Source organism: Apus apus, unplaced genomic scaffold, assembly GCF_020740795.1.
Source record: "Apus apus isolate bApuApu2 unplaced genomic scaffold, bApuApu2.pri.cur manual_scaffold_49_ctg1, whole genome shotgun sequence".
Lineage (NCBI taxonomy): Eukaryota > Metazoa > Chordata > Aves > Apodiformes > Apodidae > Apus > Apus apus.
Window position 1 is genome coordinate 86,240 of NW_026248855.1, and position 21,754 is coordinate 107,993.

Below are 21,754 nucleotides of genomic sequence, written 5' to 3' on the forward strand. Positions count from 1 at the left end.
CCAGGCGTCTAGAAAAGTGCAGTCAGACGAGCTCAGATGTGGGGCTGCTGAAGGCAGCACAGCCTGTGTGGATAAAAACAAAGGGGGGTGCTCCCCAGCAGGAAAACACTATCCCCTCTGTCCTGGGTTAGTGGTCAGGGTGAACCACAAGCCAGAGGGCAGAACTGCTCTCTGTTACCCTCCCAAGAGAAGAGAAAAGGAGAATAAAGAAGAGAGACTGAAAGGTTGGGAATTCAAACTGGAACAGGTTTACTGCAACACGGAAAGAGGAGTCACACATGAGGGGAGGAACAGATCTAGAAACTTCATACAGATATATACAGAACAGATCTTGATGATCACAGGAACAGGGGGGGATGGTCCCTTGTGGCAAGGCGGCTTCAGGAGAGGGGTCCATGGCTCTTCACAGCATCCATATTTGTAGGATGCAACTCCATTGGAAGAAGCTCCAGGATGGGCAGTTTCAAGTCCAGCAGAGGCTGGGGAGAAAAGACAAGATTCCTGGTGTTACTTTGGCAGCTGACAGGGGCAAATAGGTCCCTGGAAAAACATGAGGGGCACCTGGAGAGGCTACAATCCAGAAAGAGATTCAAGAACTCCCAAGGAAACATCACAAGGAAAGGGCTGGGAACAAACACATTTTCCCCACATTTGCTTGTCAGCTCAAAACGCTCACGGATGCAACGCAACAGCTTTGTGTGCACTCAGACCGTGGAAAGAGCCCTGGAGCTGAACACTCTGGATGATTAAAAGCATCCAGGAACAGAAGGAAAGTGTCTCAGGGGCTGCCTGCTCTGAACCAGCACCAGTCCCTGCCAAGCGGGGACTCTGGAAGAACAACCATGGAACAGGGGCAGCTGCTCTGGGGACACCTGGCCTCAGATCAGAGCAGGTTCGATGCTGTGTGTTACAAGCCCTCGACTCCTTGATGTTTGCCTGAACACTCTTTCGTCACTGATTCTTCTCTCTTGACTCAGAACAGGCTGCACCGCATGAGCTACAAACACCAGCCATGACTGAGAGACAGCAGAAATCAAGAGCAAACAGCAGAGAGTGTGTCTGTCATGGGCTGGTGCTGAAAGCAACCATGGTCATGGGAGAGAAGTGATGGCTGGAGTCTAGAAAAATCTGTCCCAGGGCTCCTTTCATGTTTGTGACTGAGGACTAACTCTAGTGAAAGATGCCTTCAGCCTCAGCCAGGCGTACCTGTCTGCAGGAAATGGGGCACTTTTCTTTGCCCTGGCTTCTTCTTCAGGCAACTGCAAAACACGCTGCACAATATTGGGTGAGCAGGACGTTTTCATCCTCGAGGCTGATCTGGAAACTGAGCAGAAAAACCCTGTGCTGAGCCTGGGCAATTGACAACTTTCAAGCCATGGCTTCCAAGAGCTGGGAGCACTCATCTTTTCCCTTACAAACACCCCTGATAATGACAACTTACCTCTGTGCTGGGACACCTCTCCAGCAGGACACCTCTCCGGCAGGACGCCTGTCCACCAGGACACTTCTCCACCAGGACACTTCTCCAGCAGGACACCTCTCCAGCAGGACACCTCTCCGGATCAGCAGGTGCCCCAGGGCTGTGTCCCCCTCCCTGGCCCTCCCTGCCCCCTGGGGTGACAAGCTCTGCAGAGCCCTGGCACGTGGCAGGGGGTCTGTGTGCCCTGGGAGCCACAGCCTGGGCCTGGGCACCCCTGCATCTGCCCCTTTCCAGCCCAGGGATTTCCCTTCAGTTCATCCTTTTCTCACCTCTCTTGAGTTTCTCTCACTGTGAATTTTAATTCTAATCAGAAGAAAAGTCTCTATTTAACAGCCATGTTGTGGTTTTTATTCAAGTTCTATTGTTATTGTGTATGTTTCGTTATTATATTTAATTATGCTACATTTTATTATTTATGTTATATGCTGTATAACTGCACTTGTGCACCATCACTTTTTACCCTGTTTTGCTTTTTAAGTGCCTTAAAATACTATTAAAACACATTGCATTTTTTAAAGTTATACTTGTATTGTGTATGTTTTGTTACTGTTATATTTCATTATGCTACATTTTGTTATTTATATGTTGTACAACTGCACTCATGCACCATCACTTTTTACGCTCTTCTGTTTTTTAAGTCTTAATACACAATTAAACATTAACAGCATTAAAAAAAACCTTTTGTCATTTTATAATTGCATTTCTGTAATCACTTTTAAAACTGCATTTGTGTAACATGACTGCTAAAAAAGAGACTTTTCTTCTGATTAGAATTAAAAATCACAGTGAGAGAAACTCAAGAGAGGTGAGAAATCAACCCACAAGGATGAACTGAAGGGAAATCCCTGGGCTGGGAAGGGGCAGATCCAGGGGTGCCCAGGCCCAGGCTGTGGCTCCCGGGGCACCCAGACCCCCTGCCACGTGCCAGGGCTCTGCAGAGCTTGTCACCCCAGGGGGCAGGGAGGGCCAGGGAGGGGGACACAGCCCTGGGGCACCTGCTGATCCTGGAGAGGTGTCCTGGGGAGAGGTGTCCTGATGGAAAGGTGTCCTGCCGGAGAGGTGTCCTGCCGGAGAGGTGTCCTGCTGGAAAGGTGTCCTGCCGGAGAGGTGTCCTGCCGGAGAGGTGTCCTGCCGGAGAGGTGTCCTGCTGGAGAGGTGTCCCGCTAGAGAGGTGTCCTGCTGGAGAGGTGTCCCACTGGAAAGGTGTCCTGCTGGAGAGGTGTCTTGCTGGAGAGGTGTCCTGCTGGAGAGGTGTCCCGCTGGAGAGGAGTCCCTTCCTTCCTCAGAAATGACTGAAGAATCCCGGTTCCTTCAATTAAACAGAGAATAGACAATTAATATTATTGTCATATTAAACTTCTAAGTCTAGAAAAATCTGTCCCAGGGCTCCTTTCATGTTTGTGACTGAGGACTAACTCTAGTGAAAGATGCCTTCAGCCTCAGCCAAGTCTGCAGGAAATGGGGCACTTTTCCTTGCCCTGGCTTCTTCTTCAGGCAACTGCAAAACACGCTGCACAATATTTTGTGAGCAGGAAGTTTTCACAGTCAAGGCTAAACCGGAAACTGAGCAGAAAAACCCTGTGCTGAGCATGGGCAGTTGACAGTTTTCAAGCCATGATTTCTAAGAGCTGGGAGCACTCACCTTTTCCCTTACAAGCACCCCTGACATCATGACCCATTACCTCAGTCAAGGTCTTCAGAGAATACTTCATCCTGCACAACCTAGAACTAAACACAGAAGAGACAATGTTATCCTCATAGTAAACTTCAAAAACAAGCTTTAAATCCACACTCAAATGTGACAACATCTAAACATCTCATCCCAAATGGAGACACCTGGCTTTGGGGTTTGATTTGAATGAAGAGAAGCTCTTGGCCAGCCAGGCTGTAGCTCTCCCTGCTGAGCCACATCAACTGCAGCACAAACCCACCTGCAACTCACCAGCTGCACTAGAACCAAAGCACAGAGAAGTCACTGCAGGGAAGGTCTGGCCAAAGTCTGTCACCAAATGCACAAGCAGAATGTCAGCTACATGCTGAGACACACACACACATGCCTTCCCTAACGACCAGTTCCATGGAGGCTTCTGCAGCTCCCTGAGAGAGGAGGTGCCACAGCAGCTGCTGCAGGACTGACAGACACCATGGGACAGAAAAAAGGACGAGCCAATATTTTCTCCACCTTAAGATGGAAAACTGGAAAAGACCCTACAGGTGATGCCAAGAGTTTTCTTGATGGTTATTGCAAATACCAGGACACACATGTACCAAAATGTAAGAACAGACACAACTCTTTCTTGTGACCTTTGCACTTAGAAGAGACTGCAACAGCAGCAGCTTCTACACAGCAGGTGCTGTGGGTTTGACTGTGTAACCCACATCAGCTGGTCACACAAAAAGAGCACTTCTTCCTTTCTCCCCTAGAAGGTGCTTCTTGCTGCCAATGCCATTCTTCTCACTGACAACTCTGACTTCAAAGTCTCTGGAAGAAGCCATCAGATGGGCAGGAAGATGCTGAAGGGCTTGGAGCACGTGAGCTCCGTGCAGAGGCTGAGAGAGCTGGGACTGCTTCTTTTCTGGAGCAGAGAAAGCCCAGGGAGACCTCAGCTCTGTCTAGAAATCCCTGGGGGAAGGGGCCAGGGGGTAGAGAAGATGGAGCCAGACTCTTCTCAGTGGTGCCAAGGAAAAGAATTCCAAGAGGAATACGTGCCAATCAGAACAGAGAACATTTCATTTTCACATCAGCACTTTTTGATTTGTTAGTTTTAAAACTGTAAGCAGGGTCAAACTCTGCAACACGCTGCCCAGAAAAGGCTGGGGAGTGTCCATCCTTGGAGATGCAGAAACCCTGGCTGGACATAACCCTGAGCAACCTGCCCTGGATGACCCTCCTTTGAGCAGGGCTGGACTTGATGATCTTCAGAGGCCCATTCCACGCTCACGCACGGCAGGAGGCTCTGAGTTTTGTACAGAATGCCTGGGGGAACAAGCATTGATTGGATGGCAAAGGGCAGGCTCACCTGGCAACACAGGACAAGAAAAGAACCAGATCCCTGTGCAATGTACTCAAGAGGCCAAAGACAGCAAGAGCCTCAGGAGAGGAAGCTCTCTGCAGAGCCTCACCAGAGAAGCAGAGCAGGCAGGAACTCCAAGGCCCAAAGAAGGGGGCCATAAAGCAGAAGAGGGGAGGGGAGGGAAGGGATCTCTCTCCAGGACTAAAGGGACAGCTGCCACCAAATTCACGAGCTCCTCCAAGAGAACCACCCTGTGTCACTTTGTTGGAACAGTCTGTGCCTGCACAGCTACAAGAGGGGAGCACTGAGAACAATGGAAAGAGCTGGAAGAACAATGGGGAAGGACCCCCAAAACCTCTCGTTGTTTTCAAGAAGCTGCAAGCAGCAGCAAAATCAGAGGGAGAAGAGACCCCCACCATGGGAAATGAGACACAGGGAGCTGAAAACAAAAGCAGGAAATCGAATGCCTAGCCCAAAGATGACCCCAACACAGGCACAATCCTCAGCCAAGCACTAGTAGCTTAGGTGTAAAAAGAAGCCATGGTCCCTAGCTTCTGGAGCCTTCACAATGACCAGAAGGTCCTCAGAACATGATCAAGGACACGTGCAAACATGCAGTGGGTCTTCTAAAAGAATGTAGTTACACAGATCATTATTTAGATTTAGATACAAGCACAGCACTAACACAGCAGCACCCCCAGAAGAAATACTAACAAGTGACAACCACAACCCAAGTGTGTCACAGGGACCACAGACACAGGCCAGAAAGGCACTTGCCTGCAAACATGGACTGCCTTCCTGCACTTGCCTCACTTCTTGCCCCTCTCGTTGATGCTGTTCTACTTGGCTGGGACTGAACTTGTCGGACTCCAAACGATGCTCAGTGTCACTCACCTCTTCTTGCAGCTGCTGCTGGCTCTTCTTCACCTGTTTATGTTTCCTACACTTCTTGGAGAACCCCCCAGTTTCTGCTTCTGTGCACCTGACTTTCTTCGACCTTTTCTTCAGGTGCTGAAAAAGCGGATAGTCCTGCAGACAGCAAAAACAAAGAGGAACTCAGAGGGATCTCAAATTAATCCACTCACCAAAAATCGGTCACAGCTCAGTCAAGGACTGTGTTCTGGTTTGAGCCAGGATGAAGCCAATTTTCCTTTTATTGAGTTTTTATTGGATTTCCCCTTCAGGAAGCGTTCTTTTAACTAGCAGCAGGGTGTTCCAACCAGCACTGACAACAGTGCAATGTTTCTCTACCTGCTGGGGCTTCAAGGTCGCACCTTCACTCTGCCGGCTCAGATGCTACAGGGAGATCTCTGACCCCCCCGGAGGAGGCTGAGTGAGACAGACAGCAAAACTGGCCAGAGATCTTCCATTCCAGAGAGCTACGTGAGCTCAGGGGAAGCACAGAGATCACACAAAACAACTTCCTTCCTGCTTCTTCTTCCCTTCTCCTCCACCTGTGGCCGGCATCCGGGGAGGACTCCGTCCCTCCCTCCCCGTGGACCCCCAGGCTCCAGCTCTCCTGACCCTCATCACCCTCCGCTTCCTCCAGCAGTTCTGGGATTTTATGGGACTGTTCCCAGCTCAGGAGATGCTGTGGGAGTTGCTGGGGTGGGGGGAGGAGAGAGGCTTTTGCCAGTCTCTGAACATATTTGTATGTAATTGTATATCTTTCTTTTATCATTGATGTTGAATTAACGCTGTGTAGTTGAGTTTTCAATGCAGCCAAGTCTCTGTCTTTTCCTCTCTCTCCCTCCCTACCCGGGTGGCAGGGGAAGGGGGCCGAGAGCATTGTTGAGGACCAATCCACAGCCAAGCAGTGGTAGTTGAGGTGTGAGAAGAAGCCACATTCCCTACCTTCTGGAGTCTTCACAAGGACCAGAAGGTCCTCAGAACACGCTCCACGACACGTGCAAACGTGCAGTGGGTTTTCTAAAAGAATGTAGCTACGCAGATCATGATTTAGATGTCAGGGGTTTTTTGGAATCTGAGCACTCCTTCAAATGTGTCCAACCCTCACGACCACAAGACTTCCCCCCTGCCACATGCAGCTGTGGAGGGTCTGGGTGATCAGCAGTTGACTAGGCATATCAGACCAGACAGTCTTGAAGTTCCAATGAGACGTCACTTCAGGCTCAGAAGCACAACCCTGCTGAGGACACTCTGAGCAGTGGCTGAGAACAGTATTTCAAAGTGCTCACCTTAGCAGCAAAGGTGTAGATCCTCCTTCCTACTCAAATGCTTCTCACTGAACTTGGCTTTCTGTTCAGTGCCTCGTGGGTGCCAGGCCTGCCCGGTTCACTTGGACGCTGAACTGGGCTCGCAGCCAGCAGCTTCTCCTGGAGCAGAGGACACACTGTCAGCCCACCTGGGGAAGCTCTGGGCTCAGGGGCCTGCAGGCACATCACACACACACAACAGCCCCTCACCCAGCATCACCCTCCTCCCCCTGCCCTGCGGGAAAGACACAAGCACAGCACTAACACAGCAGCACCCCCAGAAGAAATACTAACAAGTGACAACCACAACCCAAGCGTGTCACAGGGACCACAGACACAGGCCAGAAAGGCACTTGCCTGCAAACACACACTGCCTTCCTGCACTTGCCTCACTTCTTGCCCCTCTCATTGATGCTGTTCTACTTGGCTGGGACTGAACTTGTCAAACTCCAAACGATGCTCAGTGTCACTCACCTCTTCTTGCAGCTGCTGTTCGCTCTTCTCCAGCTGCTCTTGGTTTCCACACTTGCTGGAGAACTCTTCTTGTGACACCCCAGCTTCTGCTTCTGTCCCCGTGTCTTTCTTAGATTCTGTCTGCAGAGGCTGAGAAAGCTGATCCACCTGCAGACAGCAAAAACAAAGAGGAACTCAGAGGGATCTCAAATTAGTCCACTGGTGAAAAATCAGTCATGGACTGGAGTGAGAGAATCGATGGCTACAAGCTCTTCAGGAGGGACAGAAAGGGAAGGAGAGGGGGTGGAGTGGCCTTGTGTCTTAGAGAATGCTATGAGAGCTTGGACATCAAGAATAGTCATGACGAGCTTGAGAGTGTTTGGATGAGCTTAAGGGCCAACAAAGCTGGTCTCGCTCTGCCAGTCTGCTATAGACCTCCCACCCAAAGCAGTGAGGTGGATGAAGCTTTCTATAAGCAGTTGGGAGAAATCTCCCAGTCACTTGCCATGAGGTTCCTGGAATGTGTGGAGGATAACATCCTCACACAGCTGGTAAGTGAGCCCACCAGGGAAGGTGCCCTCCTGGACTTGCTTCTTGTCAACAGGGAAGATCTTGTGGGGGAAGTAAAGGCTGGAGGCCTCTAGAGCACAGTGATCATGAAATGACTGGTTTTGATCCTTGGAGAAACAAAGAGAGGGGTCAGTAAAACTGCCACCTTAGACTTCTGGAGGGCAAACTTTGACCTGTTCAGAAGACTGACTGACAAAGTCCCTTGGGAGGTGCCTTGAAGGATAAAGGAGACCAGGAAGGCTGGACATAATTCCAGAAAGAAGCCTTAAAGGCACAGGAGCAGGCTGTCTCCGTGTGTCCAAAAACCAGGAAGCAGGGTAGGAGACCAGCCTGGCCAAATAGCGACCTTTGCCTGGACCTTAAGAACAAAAAGAGAGTCTATGACCTTTTGAAGAGGGGACAGGTCACTCATGAAGTCTATAAAGGTTAAGTGAACCTGTGCAGGGTGAAAATCAGGAGAGCCAAAGCACAGCTAGAGCTCAAACTAGCTACAGCTCTTAGGGATCATAAAACATGTTTCTGTAAGCTCTTTAACCACAAAAGTAGGATAAGAGAAAATCTCCACCCTTTCTTGGATGCAGAGGGAATCTTAGCAACAAAGGATGAGGAAAAGGCTGAGGTGCTCAACACCTACTTTGCCTCAGCCTTTAGCAGTGGAACTAGCTGTTCCATGGGTACCCAGCCACATGAGCTAGGAGACAGGGAGGGGATGCAGAACGAGGTCATCACATGGGACAGGATGGGTTACATCCAAGGGTGCTGAAAGAGTTGGCAGATGGGATGGCCAAGCCACTTTCCATTACTTACCTGAAGTCCTGGCTAACTGAGGAAGTCCCAAGGGACTGGAGGGTGGCAAATGTAACACCCATCTATAAGAAAGGCAGAAAGGAGGATCCGGGAAACTATAGACCTGTCAGTCTGACCTCGGTACCAGGGAAGGTCACAGAGCAGATCATCTTGAGTGTCATTAGAAGACATAGAGTGGACAACCAGGGGATCAGGCCCTGTCAGCAGGGGTTTATGAAAGGCAGGTCCTGCCTGACGAACCTGATCACCTTCTCTGACATGACGAACCAACTAATGGAGAAGGGAATGCCTGTGGATATTGTCTGTCTGGACCTCCAAAAAGCATCTGACACTGTTCCCCATAGAACTCTCATTAAAAAATGGGCTGCTCGTGGCCTGGATGAGCAAACGATCTGTTGGCCCAAGCACTGGCTGGACAGCTGGGCCCAGAGAGTGGTGGTCACTGGAGTCCAATCCAGCTGGGGCCGGTCACAAGTGCTGCTCCTCAGGGCTCAGTGTTGGGACCGTTTTTGTTTAACATCTTTATGGATGATCTTGAGAAGGACATAGAGGGTATCATCAGTGAGTTTGCAGATGGCACCAAGCTGGGCAGGAGTGTTGATCTGCATGAGGATAGGGAGGCTCTGCAGAGAGACTTGGATCGATTGGATCGTTGGGCTAACGTTAATGGTCTGGGCTTCAACAAGGTCAAGTGCTGGGCCCTGCACTTGGGCCACAGCAACCCCAGGCAACACTCCAGGCTTGGGGAAGTGTGGCTGGAAAGTGTCTGGCCAAAAAGCACATGGGGGTTTTAATAGACAAGTGGCTGAATATGAACCAGCAGTGTCCAGGTGGCCAAGAAGGCCAATGGCATCCTGCCTTGTCCTAGAAATAGTGTGACCAGCAGAAGGAGAGAGGTGATTGTCCCCGTCCTCGGCACTGGTGAGGCCACACCTGGAGTATTGCGACCAGTCTGGGGCACCTCAATTCAAGAGAGATATCAAGGTGCTGGAGTGAGGACAGAGGAGGGCAACGAAGCTGGTGAAGGGCCTAGAGAATCAATCTGATGAAGAACGCTTGAAGGAGCTGGGAATGTTTAGTCTGAGGAAGAGGAGGCTGAGGGGACACCTCATCAGTCTCTACAACTACCTGAAAGGTCATTGGAGAGAGGTTGGTGCTGCTCTCTTTTCACAGGTCATTAGCAACAGAACAAGAGGGAATGGCTTCAAGCTGCAACAGGGCAGGTTTAGACTGGACATTAGGAGACATTTTTTCACAGAAAGAGTGGTCAGACACTGGAACAGGCTGCCCAGGGAGGTGGCTGAGTCACCAGCCCTGCATGTGCTTAAGGTTGTTTGGATGTGGTGTTGGTGGAGATGGTTTAGGGGACATCATTGTAGAGCAGGGATGATGGTTGGACTCGGTGACCCCAAGGGTCTTTTCCAGCCTGAATGGTTCTATGATTCTATGATTCTGAATTCCCTACAATTTACTGGGAATGGATATTTTGCAAGGAAAAGTGTGCAGAGATGATCACGGTAATTATTGGAATGTTGGTACACCCACTCTAGAAGTTAGGCTACTGCAGAGCACTCCTCGTCTTCCACAGGGTAAAATCACCAATATCAAACAAAACCCGCTGTCATTAGCAGCTGAAGAAGGCATATCAGAAGTCATAGAAGATTTGAAAACAAAAGGTATGGTTATTAATACTCACTTGCCCTATAATTCTCCAATCTGGCCGGAGAGGAAACCAAACGGGAAATGGCGCTTGACCGTAGATTTCTGGAAACTAAATGCCAATACAGCTCCACTAACTGCTCCTCTGCCTGATATGGCAGAGGTCATTGGTGAAGTCCAACAAGCAGCACATCCTATCATGGCTGTTCTAGATACTAAAGGTATGTTTTTATGGTACCCACCAAGGAACAAGACAGGCATCAATTTGCATTGACATGGGAAGGAAATCAAGATACACTCACGCAATTGCCACAAGCTTATGAACATTCTCCAACATCATGCCCCTGCTACTGAATGAGAACAAATTTCATCTCTTAAGGAACACAAGGATGTCAAAGTCTACCAATACATTGGTGACGTTCTCATCAATGGGGATGATGAGCAAAAGGTTGGAGAAATTGATGAAGACATCATAAAACATTTACATACTATCAGGATTGAAATCCACAACAAGAAAATGCAACCACCCTCTAATGAAGCCAAGTTTCTGGGTATCAGATGGAAGAGGGGAACATGGAATATTCCAACAGACACTTTGACCAAACTAGGGGAAATTAGGGTACCCAAAACCAAAAAGGAATTACAAGAAATCCTGGGCACGCTCCAACTTTTGAGAAAACATATCCCTGATCTAGCCATTATAGCCAGACCACTCTATGATCTTTTATGAAAACACAGGCTCTGGGAGTGGACCCAAATGCAGGAAGAAGCTTTAAAGTTACCATCATTTGAAATACAGACTTACCAAACTCTAGGACCCATTCCCCCCACTGACCCCATTACAACTGAATGAGGATTTGCCACCAGTGGTCTGTCTTTCCACCTTGGGCAGAAAGGGCCTGAGGGAGGAGTCCGACCTATCAGATTCTTCTCCCAGACCTTCAAAGATGCTGAGAAAAGATACTCTGCTTGAGAGAAAGGTTTATTAACAGTAAGCACTGCCTTGAAAGAATTGAAAAGATCATTAAAAAACAAAGTCTTGTCCTACGTGGACCATTCAGAATCATCAAACAAATGATCTCAGGCAGAGCACCCCCAGAAGGGGGTGCAACAAAGAGCAACAGTTCGGAAATGGCCTTCCCAAAAGGAGTATTATTGTCATTTGTTTTCAAGAGAAGGCCCAGACAAGCCACTAGACATTCCAGACAATATTGACAAAAATGATAATGATGTTGATTTGGCTACAAAGGATCCATCTCCAAGTAAGGATGCACCAGAATATACCTCCACCCTTCAGAAAGTCTGGTTTACAGATGCCTCTGCAAGGAGGGAAGGTAAACCCAGAAATTCAGGTCTGCGGCTCTTCGGGTAAACACTGGAGAGCAAATGATTCCTGAAGGGATAGGGAGTGCTCAAACAGGAGAGTCAGATGCAGTACACAACGTGTTTGCCAAGGAAAAGGACATGAAAGAAGCAGTTCACGTTCATACTGATTCATATGCCGTATACAAAGGGTGTGTTGAGCGGATCACATTTTGGGAAGAGAATGATTGGAAAGTCAATCAAGTCCCAGGTTGGCAATGTGAAAAATGGAAACTAATCCTGGAAATAGCCAAAAATCGTCTTCCCTTTCATGTGGGCTGGATCCCATCTCATCAGGCCAACATGAAAAGGGAGGCAGCATCCTGGAACAATCAGGTAGACAAACTGGCAAGAATAAATAGAAGAGAAAGAAGAGAAGCACTTAACAATGGTGAAGCTAATGAATGGAAAAGACTCTGAGAATGGTTGCACTGCAGAAGGGGACATTCTGGCAATTATGATCTATATAAAGAAGCCCAAAGCACAGGATGGCCAGTAACAAAGGAAATGTGCAAAACTAGAATACCTGCTTGGGAACAATGTAAGAGCAGATTGGGATGCCATCCTCTGATGCCTGAAAATTTTCACATCAGGGATAATAAACAACTGTGGGAGGCTTGGCAAATTGATGATATTGGCCCCTTTAGAAAGTCAAAAGGAAAATGCTATGTCACTGTAGCTGTCAAGGTTATCTCAGGTTGAACACACGCAGAATCATGTTCAAAAGCTACTGTACATTTCTCAGATCAAACTATTGGCTATACTACCTAAGCCACCAAGTGTTCCATCTGATAATGGATCTCACTTGACTGCACACATTGTCCAGCAATGGGCCAAGAGTGAAGGTGTTAAATGGACTCTCCACACTCCCTACTACCCACAGGCTAATGGGATTCTGGCAAGGACAAAGGGGTTACTTAAGAGCATTTAAAAACCCCAACATCCCCTATGGGATGAAAGGCTGAAAAAGCCTTAGGGACAGTAAACAATCCTTGGGGAGTAAATGGGTGTCCCTGGCTAAATCCATTCTACTCCATCCACCATGAACTTGGCTGCTAACAAGCCTGGGGTGAAAGACTCAGAAACTTCCATCAACAGGAAGAAAGTCACACTTAACCCAGGACAAACCGTTTTAGTTAGTTTACTCAATATCAGTAAAATTAACTTGATATTAGATGTGCCTATCAAGCAAAATACAGGGAAAGCACTTGACAAAGAAGGAAAACAATACAAAATTAGCACTAACTGGACTGTTTGTGTTAGTTAACATAAGGACTGTTTTTCAAACCTTGTAAATAATAGATATCATGTAGTTACACTCCTAGAAACGGGATATTGAGTTGGTAACACTCTGGAGCTCTGAGAAGCGGTGTGTATCACGGACCACTCAAAAGGGGACTGACCACTCCCCAGAGAGTGATCTGCTAATACTGTGGATTAGGAACTGGTCATTCCTGAGCACAGAACAGTAACATCATGGCAGCACCAATGACCAGAGCTTTCAGTGTTGATGCTGACACAATGCATCACAATTACAACACCAGACTTGATGCAACTAACTGATCATGAACTAATACATGACCCATGGGACAAGAAACACTTTATTCATTTAGAATAAAATATCAGCAACATTTGAATTTCAGTAATTGGTGGGAATGTGGGCTCAGCAAGCCTGGATATTTAGCTTACCAACTTCTCCCCAGACTCTGGAAGGGAACATGTTATATTAGAATCTGAATCAAAACTTGGAGAGTAATACAAATGGACAAATTATAAAAGACTTAGCAAAACAAATTAAAGAAACTGCTTATGTTCCTCTCCAGACTTGGGAAAGGGTCAACTAGCCCAGCTGGTTTTCTTTCCTGAGAGGTATGGCTGAATGGCTTTATGTTATTGTGTGAATTGTTTTGTTGATCTTTATGTTACCTTGGATCATATCTCTGTGTAGTTCTTAAAAATATCAAAGGGAATCTGGAAGCGCTACTTTCTATCAATTTGTTGAGAGCCACAGGGTGAAGTGTCTGACTTTCCCTACTTTCTGCAGCCTTCACAAGGACCAGAAGGTCCTCAGAACACGCTCCACGACACGTGCAAACGTGCAGTGGGTCTTCTAAAAGAATGTAGCTACGCAGATCATGATTTAGATGTCAGGGGTTTTTTGGAATCTGAGCACTCCTTCAAATGTGTCCAACCCTCACGACCACAAGACTTCCCCCCTGCCACACGCAGCTGTGGAGGGTCTGGGTGATCAGCAGTTGATTGGACATATCAGACCAGACAGTCTTCAAGTTCCAATGAGACGTCACTTCAGGCTCAGAAGCACAGCCCTGCTGAGGACACTCAGAGCAGTGGCTGAGAACAGTATTTCAAAGTGCTCACCTTAGCAGCACAGGTGTAGATCCTCCTTCCTACTCGAATGCTTCTCACTGAACTTGGCTTTCTGTTCAGTGCCTCGTGGGTGCCAGGCCTGGCCAGTTCACTTGGTCGCTGAACTGGGCTCGCATCCAGCAGCTTCTCCTGGAGCAGAGGACACACTGTCAGCCCACCTGGGGAAGCTCTGGGCTCAGGGGCCTGCAGGCACATCACACACACAACAGCCCCTCACCCAGCATCACCCTCCTCCCCCTGCCCTGCGGGAAAGACACAAGCACAGCACTAACACAGCAGCACCCCCAGAAGAAATACTAACAAGTGACAACCACAACCCAAGTGTGTCACAGGGACCACAGACACAGGCCAGAAAGGCACTGGCCTGCAAACACACACTGCCTTCCTGCACTTGCCTCACTTCTTGCCCCTCTCGTTGATGCTGTTCTACTTGGCTGGGACTGAACTTGTCAGACTCCAAACGATGCCCAGTGTCACTCACCTCTTCTTGCAGCTGCTGTTCACTCTTCTCCAGCTGTTCCTGGTTTCCACACTTGCTGGAGAACTCTTCTTGTGACACCCCAGCTTCTGCTTCTGTCCCCGTGTCTTTCTTAGATTCTGTCTGCAGAGGCTGAGAAAGCTGATCCACCTGCAGACAGCAAAAACAAAGAGGAACTCAGAGGGATTGAAAATTAGTCCACTGGTGAAAAATCGGTCACGGGTTGGTCATTCAGACTGTGCTTATCATCTGCTGCCTCAGTGCGAAGGTGAAACCACAACATTCAAATTACCCCCAGGCTCAGGAGCTCACAAAGAGGGAGGTTTAGGAGCAGCTCACCCAGGCAGAGGCTTGCAGGTCTCTCCAAAGGCCTTCAATCCTATTGCTCTGCTGCTGGACTATGGCCTCTAACCTGGCATTTTCCATCTGAAGGCTTAAAAAGAAATACGGGGCTTATTACAGGAATCCACCAGAGCACCCGTTCTTCAAGAACAGCAGGGAATAAACAAACAAAAGCATCTTCACAATCATGTGTTCACTTGCTGCGATGCAACAAAGCCATCCTGTGGTTTTCACACCACCCCAGGAAGCCATGGGCACCTTGCTAGTTACAAGAAAGCTTACTGAAGAAAAAAAAAATCAGTGAAAAGAAAAATTGGCTTAATCCTGGCTCAAACCAGGACACCTCCTCACCTGAAGATGCATTTTGCACAGGAAAAAAATGCCCTTGCCTGCCTTGTTTCTCCACACAGCACAAGGGCAAAAACACTGCTCCCAATGGAAGCAAACCAGCTGGAAACCAAACAGCAGAGCACCAAACACCCAGCATCATGGCAAGGATTTTACCCCATCCTAAGAGGACTGGATCCAACTTGACTTCAGACTGTAACACAACCTGCATCTCCAGGACTCCCTGCTTAGTTCTTGACCTCAGTGTGTAACACGATTTACCCATGCAGACTCTACTTCAAAACCTTTGGGGTTACATACCTGCACCCCAGAGTTCTCCACAGCTTCACTGATGTCTTTTTCTTCAGCTGGTGCTGACGTGTGACAGGTAGATCCTGAGTGCTCAGCTACAGTGGAAAAAACTACATGTTTATAACCAACAGGACTTCATGCTGCTTATTTACACCTACAGTGCATCTTGAATACTGCTGAGAAAAATCTGAATACAAAATAACACACCCCCCTCAATTTGAGAGCTGCAGGAGAGAAAATTAGCATCACACAGATTTCATGTGCATCTGTGTGAATTCTTTTCCTCTGTGGCATTTTACTTCTTCATGTAAAGAAGTGCTGAATATCACTAGAAATGGCCACAAATAAATCATTCCTGTCTTGTAGAAGTCCCTGATCTCTCTCTCTGATGAACAAAAGGCAAGAAAAGCTGCTTTCCTGCTCTGCCAATGCCCGTGAGGATTCACAGGCGAGGGACAAATCTGCTGTCTCAGAAGACAAGCACCATTCATGGAGGAAGACTCTGGATCCATATTTACTAACACATTTCTCTCACCAGTGTTGTCTTGTGAAGTTGTCTTCTGGGCTTCTGGGTTGCCACCATAAAGTGATCCCCCAGTTCTTTCTTGGAGGCTTTTCTTTGGTGATTTAGGACTTTCCATTCTAGAATCATCATCACCATCATCTTCAAGCACAAGAAAAGGAAAAATACCTGTGAAAAAAAGGAGTTACTCATTGAAGTTGCAAGTGGCATGTTTCCGGACTAATGCACTGGAGAAGAGTTGTCTGGGAATGTCTGGAAAAGGAGCCAGGCAAGGGATGGGCAGGATGGAGGAAGGACTTGACCAGGGACAAAGGCTTAGCAGGGGATTCATCTCTTCATTTAACAATATGGCTTATTTGTTCCTCAGGTGACTAAGTGCTGTGCTTAAAAACTTACTTTTCTCACTTCCTACAGAAAAAAAACAACCCCACAAACCCTACTTTCATAAATCATTATATCATTACATCTTTTCCAGATAGCTTACTGTGTGTCCTGCACTGCTGGAAAGCATCCATTAACAGTCTCAAGTTTGGCTCCTGCTGCTTCTGGAAAGAAAGATGAAAAAAACAATATTTTTTTTTTAAAGCAGCAACAACAAATACTTTGTGCCCATCAAATCCTGAACAGTAAATCCATTCAGGCTGTCCTTTTGATAGTGCTCAGGTGCTGGCTCCATCCTGCACTTCTAACTACACCAACACTCCTCACACACCCAAACCAGTGGGTGCTGCATCCCAAAAGACTGTGCAGGCACCGCTGCAGATTGTGTCCAAAACTATCTTTACATGCATCACAGTGCTACAAATCTGTTTCCATTCTTTCGAATACTTAGTAACATCCAGCTGTCTGTAAGATTGCAGTTTCACAATGCTCCCTTGCAGATGTGCACAAGTCACTGTTCAGATCCCCAGACTTCATGCATCAGTTACTCCCTGCACGTCCACTCACCAAAAGATCCCTACATTTCCCTAGCAGGCAGAAAAATGCATCCTGTCTATTTCAATAAATGCAAGACAATGAAATCACGTTAGAAGTAAAGATGCTGGCACCTCCAGCCTTGCAGAGTGGCTGGAACCACCACACTCAGGTTCCTCATCCCTGCAGAACCCCAGAGCCACGCAACAGATGCTCCAGACACCACTGCACAAGTTGGAGATTCTGCAGAACCTTGGTAAAAGCAGCAGGGCTGAGAGCCTGCAGGTGACAACAAGGACACTGCCCCTGCATTCCAAAGAGGGACAACCTGCAGCCTGAGACGACAGCAAGCACGGAATGCCATCTCACAGAAGAGGAACCAACCCACTGGAGGCACTCGTCCACGGAGCGCTCCTGAGGAACCTGACGACGAGGGAAGGAGAAGCAGCTGATGAAGGATTTCAGTAGATCTTGATCAATAAATGCCCTTTTCCTGTCTCTGTTAGGGTTTATCCCCAATAAGAACAGTAACAAGCTCTGGAGAAGAACAGAATAGATTCTAAGAACACCACAGAGACTTTTAGGCTCTGCCAATCTGACACAAAGGAACAAGAGGAAACCAAACAAGGTGCTTGTTTATCTCGTCACCTCTTGCTCTTTTGCCCCACACCACGAATCTGCTGCAGGCTCTGCCCCAGCTACAGGGCTGGGGGGAAACACTCACAGCAGAAGAAAGACTGGCAGGCCAGAGGCTGCTGCTGAGGAGAAAACAGCATTGGCTGTAGCTGCAGCTTATTCCAACCCCAGAGAAAACTTGTCTGCAAATCCTTTCTTTTTAAAGGGCATGTTTCCTGCAAAGGCACCTACCTTGGGGCTAAAATCCAGCTCTTCTTCAGAACTACTCCAACTGTCATCATTCCCCTCTTCCTCAGAGCTTCTGGAAAAGCCAAGCACAATGAGTTCTGTGTCTCTCCAATCATCCCTCAAGTCAGCCTGAGGTATTTTGAAAGTCTCACCTGATTGAGCGTCCTTCGGACCAGTCATCTGTTGCTGTTCAGACATGAAACGACATGTTGACATTAGATGTGGCAGGCTAAAAACTAACCAGAACAAGAACCATTTCACAGGGACAACTCTACAGCTCATAACAATGAAACTTTGGGCAGCCAATTCAACACAAGCCAGCATGAATAAAGGCATCTCCAAGACAAACCACCTCAAGAAAAGGCCACAGGGACTCTCCTCCTGAGCTCCCCCACATTAGGGATCCTACCTCCTCTGTCCACAGCAGGTGCCCCCAACATGAAGCCAGCAGGTTCTGCCCAGTGAAGAGTGCCACGTGCTGTGCAGCCCTGGCCACCACGCACAGAAGCTTCTCCTGTGCTCTTCTGCTCTGCATCTTCTGCCAGTTGTTTCCCAAGACTACGTGGAGAAAGAGAGGAAATGTGTTTGGTAAAGACAGCCACCTACCTGCACTTACCATTGAGCAGAACAGTTCACAGCCACTTCTTATCCATCCTACACATATTCACACACACTCAGCAACTCCCGAGTACTGATGAAGGCTGATGCACACAGAGCCTGATGCAGGGCTGCTCCCTTAGAGCACACCTTAGACAAACAACACCCACAGCTACAAAGCTGTGCTGAAGAGGAATGAAGCTGCTCAGGATTTTCACAAGAAGGATCTGATCAGTTGCATCTCCTCTGAAACAAAAGGCTGGCACTGCCTGGGCACTGCAGGGGAAGGCAGTAAGGAACATGGTGCTGGGCTGGGGAGACGGTTCACAGGCATTTCATTCTGCCAAGCTCCACCTCTGGCTACAGACACATTCTAGACTGTATATTGGGCAGATGTGAGCTTAGCCACAAAGCTGGAGAGGTAACAGGGAATCCTGGGGAGAAATTTCCTCCACTTCCAAATTAACATGAGACACAGAAGTAATACACACCAGAAGGCAGCACTAAGCACAGCTTCAAGACAGCTCGAAACCCACCATTAAACCCTGGTGCTCTCACCAAAATATTCAAAAGCCACACTGACAACTGACAACTTAGTCTCATGATCAAGTTACACATTTACCTGGAGTATCCCTGCAGAACAGCATCATCCCCAGCTGTGCGCCCAGCAGCGTCTTTCTGGGAAACATCAGCCCCGAACTCAAGAACTCTCACCAAATCAAGCTGCCCACCAGAGGCAGCAATCATACGTGGGGTTCTGAAAGATCCAAAATAGGAAATAGATCATTTGACACAGGCACGCTGATTATTTGCATTCCTGCTTGCCCTCAGAAAAACTGTTCCCCCCATTACTTGAAAACAAAGGAAAGAAAAAGCTGTTTCCATTAAAAGCAACAACAAAGGGGGAGAGGGAATCAAAACCAGTTCCATGTTCAGACAAAGCTTTCACACACACAACACTGAAGCACACCCTGTGCTGCTGGGCAGGAGATGGTTTGTAGAACTGAGGCCTTGCTGCTGAGCTCCTGACACAGCTCCTGCCAGACAGGGCCTCCTTGCAGTCCTCAGTGTGGAAAGCACCGTGAGGGCCCAGAGCAGCCAAGGGCAGAGCTGCTTCCCAAGACACACGGAAACAGCTCCTCTGGGTCTGCCTCCCTGCTCTTTTTCACAGCTCACTCCCACGCCTCCCAGCAATCCAGCCTCAAGAGCACTAAAAGGATCCATTCTGAGAAACCCCTCACCTTTTACTCAGATCTCGAGCCTGCACATCAGCTCCTATTTTCAGGAGAACCTCTGCCATCTCTTTGTGATGTTCAGAGACAGCCAGGATCAGCGGGGTACATCCCTCCTGAAAGGACACAGAAAGTCATCAAGTTCAAATTCAAGTAAAAAGAAACCCCAAACTTCCAGAAAAATACAAATGCAACTTTCTGAAAGAGCTTCCTTCGCAAATAGAAACATTTACCTTATTCTCTGCATCAATATCAGCATCATGCTCCAGTAACAGCAACACCATGTCTACATTATGAGACAGGACAGCCAGGTGGAGGGCGGTGTTGCCGTCAGCATCCTGGAGATCTGGGTTAGCCCCATGCTCCAGCAGAACAGCCACACACTCTTCCTGCTGGCTCTGCACTGCCTGGGAACAACACACACAGAAAGGAAAGGCTTCCAAAGCTGACCTTGCACTGTCCCAGCTCACCCAGCTTCTCAGCACTGGGGAAGAAGAGCATCTCCAACCATGAGCTCACCTTTGCTGTCCCACTCCTGTTACAACGGGCACATTTCTGCACAGGCCTGTGCACAGAATCCTGCCAGACACCCCTCCATTCCTGCACAGGCCACGAGCCCCTCTCCAAGAGCAGGACACATGCCACATACCTTCATCAGGGGCGATCTCCTCCAGTTGTCACACAGGTCCACCTGGCAGTCCTGTCTCACTAGGAATCTCACCACATCCGCATGGCCGTTGGCACAGGCGAGATGCAGAGGGGTCCTGGAAGGGAAACACAGGAGCTGAACAGAGACTGCCAAAGGACCAAAGCTGTGTCCCCACCCAGCCCTGGGCACCCTGCCCAGACCCTGCTGCTGCTGCTGCAATCCTGCACTCATCCCCCCCAGGCCAGAAGAGAACTGCTGATGCCTCAGCAGCTGCACGACAGCCCTGCAGGGAGACCCAGGGCCAAGGGGCAGTGCCGAGGTCCAGTTTCCGTGGCAAGCCGGGAAAGAACATGACACACCAGTATGATGTAGATTCAGTCCATGTTTATTAGGCTGCGTGCAGATTATATAGTCTTAGGACAGCGTGTATGTCACCCACGTGGCAGAGCAAGGTTTTGAGTGGTTAGTGTACACTGTTTACATGTCCCCATTCCCCTTTTAATTGGTCCCAACTCCAAACCCTTTGTCCAGCCCCCCATCCCGTTTACCACACTACCTAACTGCTGTATGTCATCTTCACTATCTCGTTCCCACAGAGTGGCCCTCACTGTTTCTCTTGTTATCTAAAGTTTCTCATAATCATCACCAACTAGTTCCCACAGAATGGCCTTCACTGTTTCTCTTATTATCTAAAGTTTCTCATAACCATTCAGCACAGCTAGGGCCCCAACAGGGCAGGGCAGGGGCAGCACTTCCCACCGCACCTGAGCCCACCCAGCAGCTGCCAGCAATGGAAAGAAAGCTCTCCAGTTTCCCCTCCCAGCTGACAGGGAAAGTCTTGCTTTCCAAACAACTGCCTTCAACAGGAGCCCCCACAAGCCCTCAGGGGGGTGATGCCAGCTGGCCCCCAACAGCTGCCGGGGGGCTGGTGGCCCCGGGCTAGTGCTGCCCTGGCTCCGTGGGCTCCGTGTCCCAGCACAGCCCTTGTGCTGCAGCCAGGGCTGCCGGGGCCTCGTGGAGCTTGGCTCAGGCCCTGCTGCAGCCCCGCCTGCCAGCAGCAGCCCAGCTGTCCCCTCAGCCCCACAGCCCCTCACCGCTTCGCCTGGTCACGGCTGTCGATGCCCAGCACCCTCAGCCCCCAGCGCCAGCGCCTCAGCCAGGCCAGGTCGCCGCGGGCAGCCGCGCGGTGCAGCCTGCTCATGGCTGTCCTCTGCAGCTGGCGGGCACTGGCGGCACTGGCGGCACTGGCGGGGGCAGCGCAGGGCTGCCCAGCAGCGCGGCCAGAGGGCGAACGCTGCCGCTTCTTCCTCCAGAGCCCCATCAGCCGCTGCTGCGGGGCGGGAGCAGCAGGAGGCACCGGCGGGCTCTGCCGGGCCCGGGGCGAGGCCGAGGGAGGGAAAGGACCGAGCCGAGCGGCACGGACAGCAGGGGCAAGCGAGGCCGGAGCCGAGGAGGAGCAGGAGCAGCAGCAGAAGCGCAGTCCAGGCAGCTCGCAGGGACGCACCGACCGACACTCCCGCAACCGCAGCTGCTGCAGCCGCGGCCAGAGCAACGGCGACAGCGCGA

The 21,754-nt window shown here is 49.2% G+C and overlaps 1 protein-coding gene and 2 long non-coding RNA genes across 3 annotated transcripts; all 3 read right to left on the reverse strand.

The window, feature by feature from the left end:
* Positions 1 to 369: 369 nt before the first annotated feature.
* LOC127396278 (uncharacterized) lies at positions 370 to 1,527 on the reverse strand. The gene is made up of 3 exons (XR_007891949.1): positions 1,442 to 1,527; positions 1,207 to 1,324; positions 370 to 479 (listed from the first exon to the last, which is right to left on the reverse strand). It is a non-coding gene; the product is annotated as an uncharacterized LOC127396278 (long non-coding RNA).
* A 1,223-nt stretch (positions 1,528 to 2,750) lies between these two features.
* Positions 2,751 to 14,020, reverse strand: LOC127396279 (uncharacterized). The gene is made up of 4 exons (XR_007891950.1): positions 13,941 to 14,020; positions 5,389 to 5,523; positions 2,897 to 3,208; positions 2,751 to 2,789 (listed from the first exon to the last, which is right to left on the reverse strand). It is a non-coding gene; the product is annotated as an uncharacterized LOC127396279 (long non-coding RNA).
* A 3,838-nt stretch (positions 14,021 to 17,858) lies between these two features.
* LOC127396276 (putative ankyrin repeat domain-containing protein 20A5) lies at positions 17,859 to 21,389 on the reverse strand. The gene is made up of 6 exons (XM_051643897.1): positions 21,283 to 21,389; positions 20,189 to 20,303; positions 19,773 to 19,946; positions 19,549 to 19,655; positions 18,120 to 18,268; positions 17,859 to 17,896 (listed from the first exon to the last, which is right to left on the reverse strand). The coding sequence occupies exons 1-6, from the start codon at positions 21,387 to 21,389 to the stop codon at positions 17,859 to 17,861; spliced, it is 690 nt and encodes a 229-aa protein (XP_051499857.1).
* Positions 21,390 to 21,754: the final 365 nt, after the last annotated feature.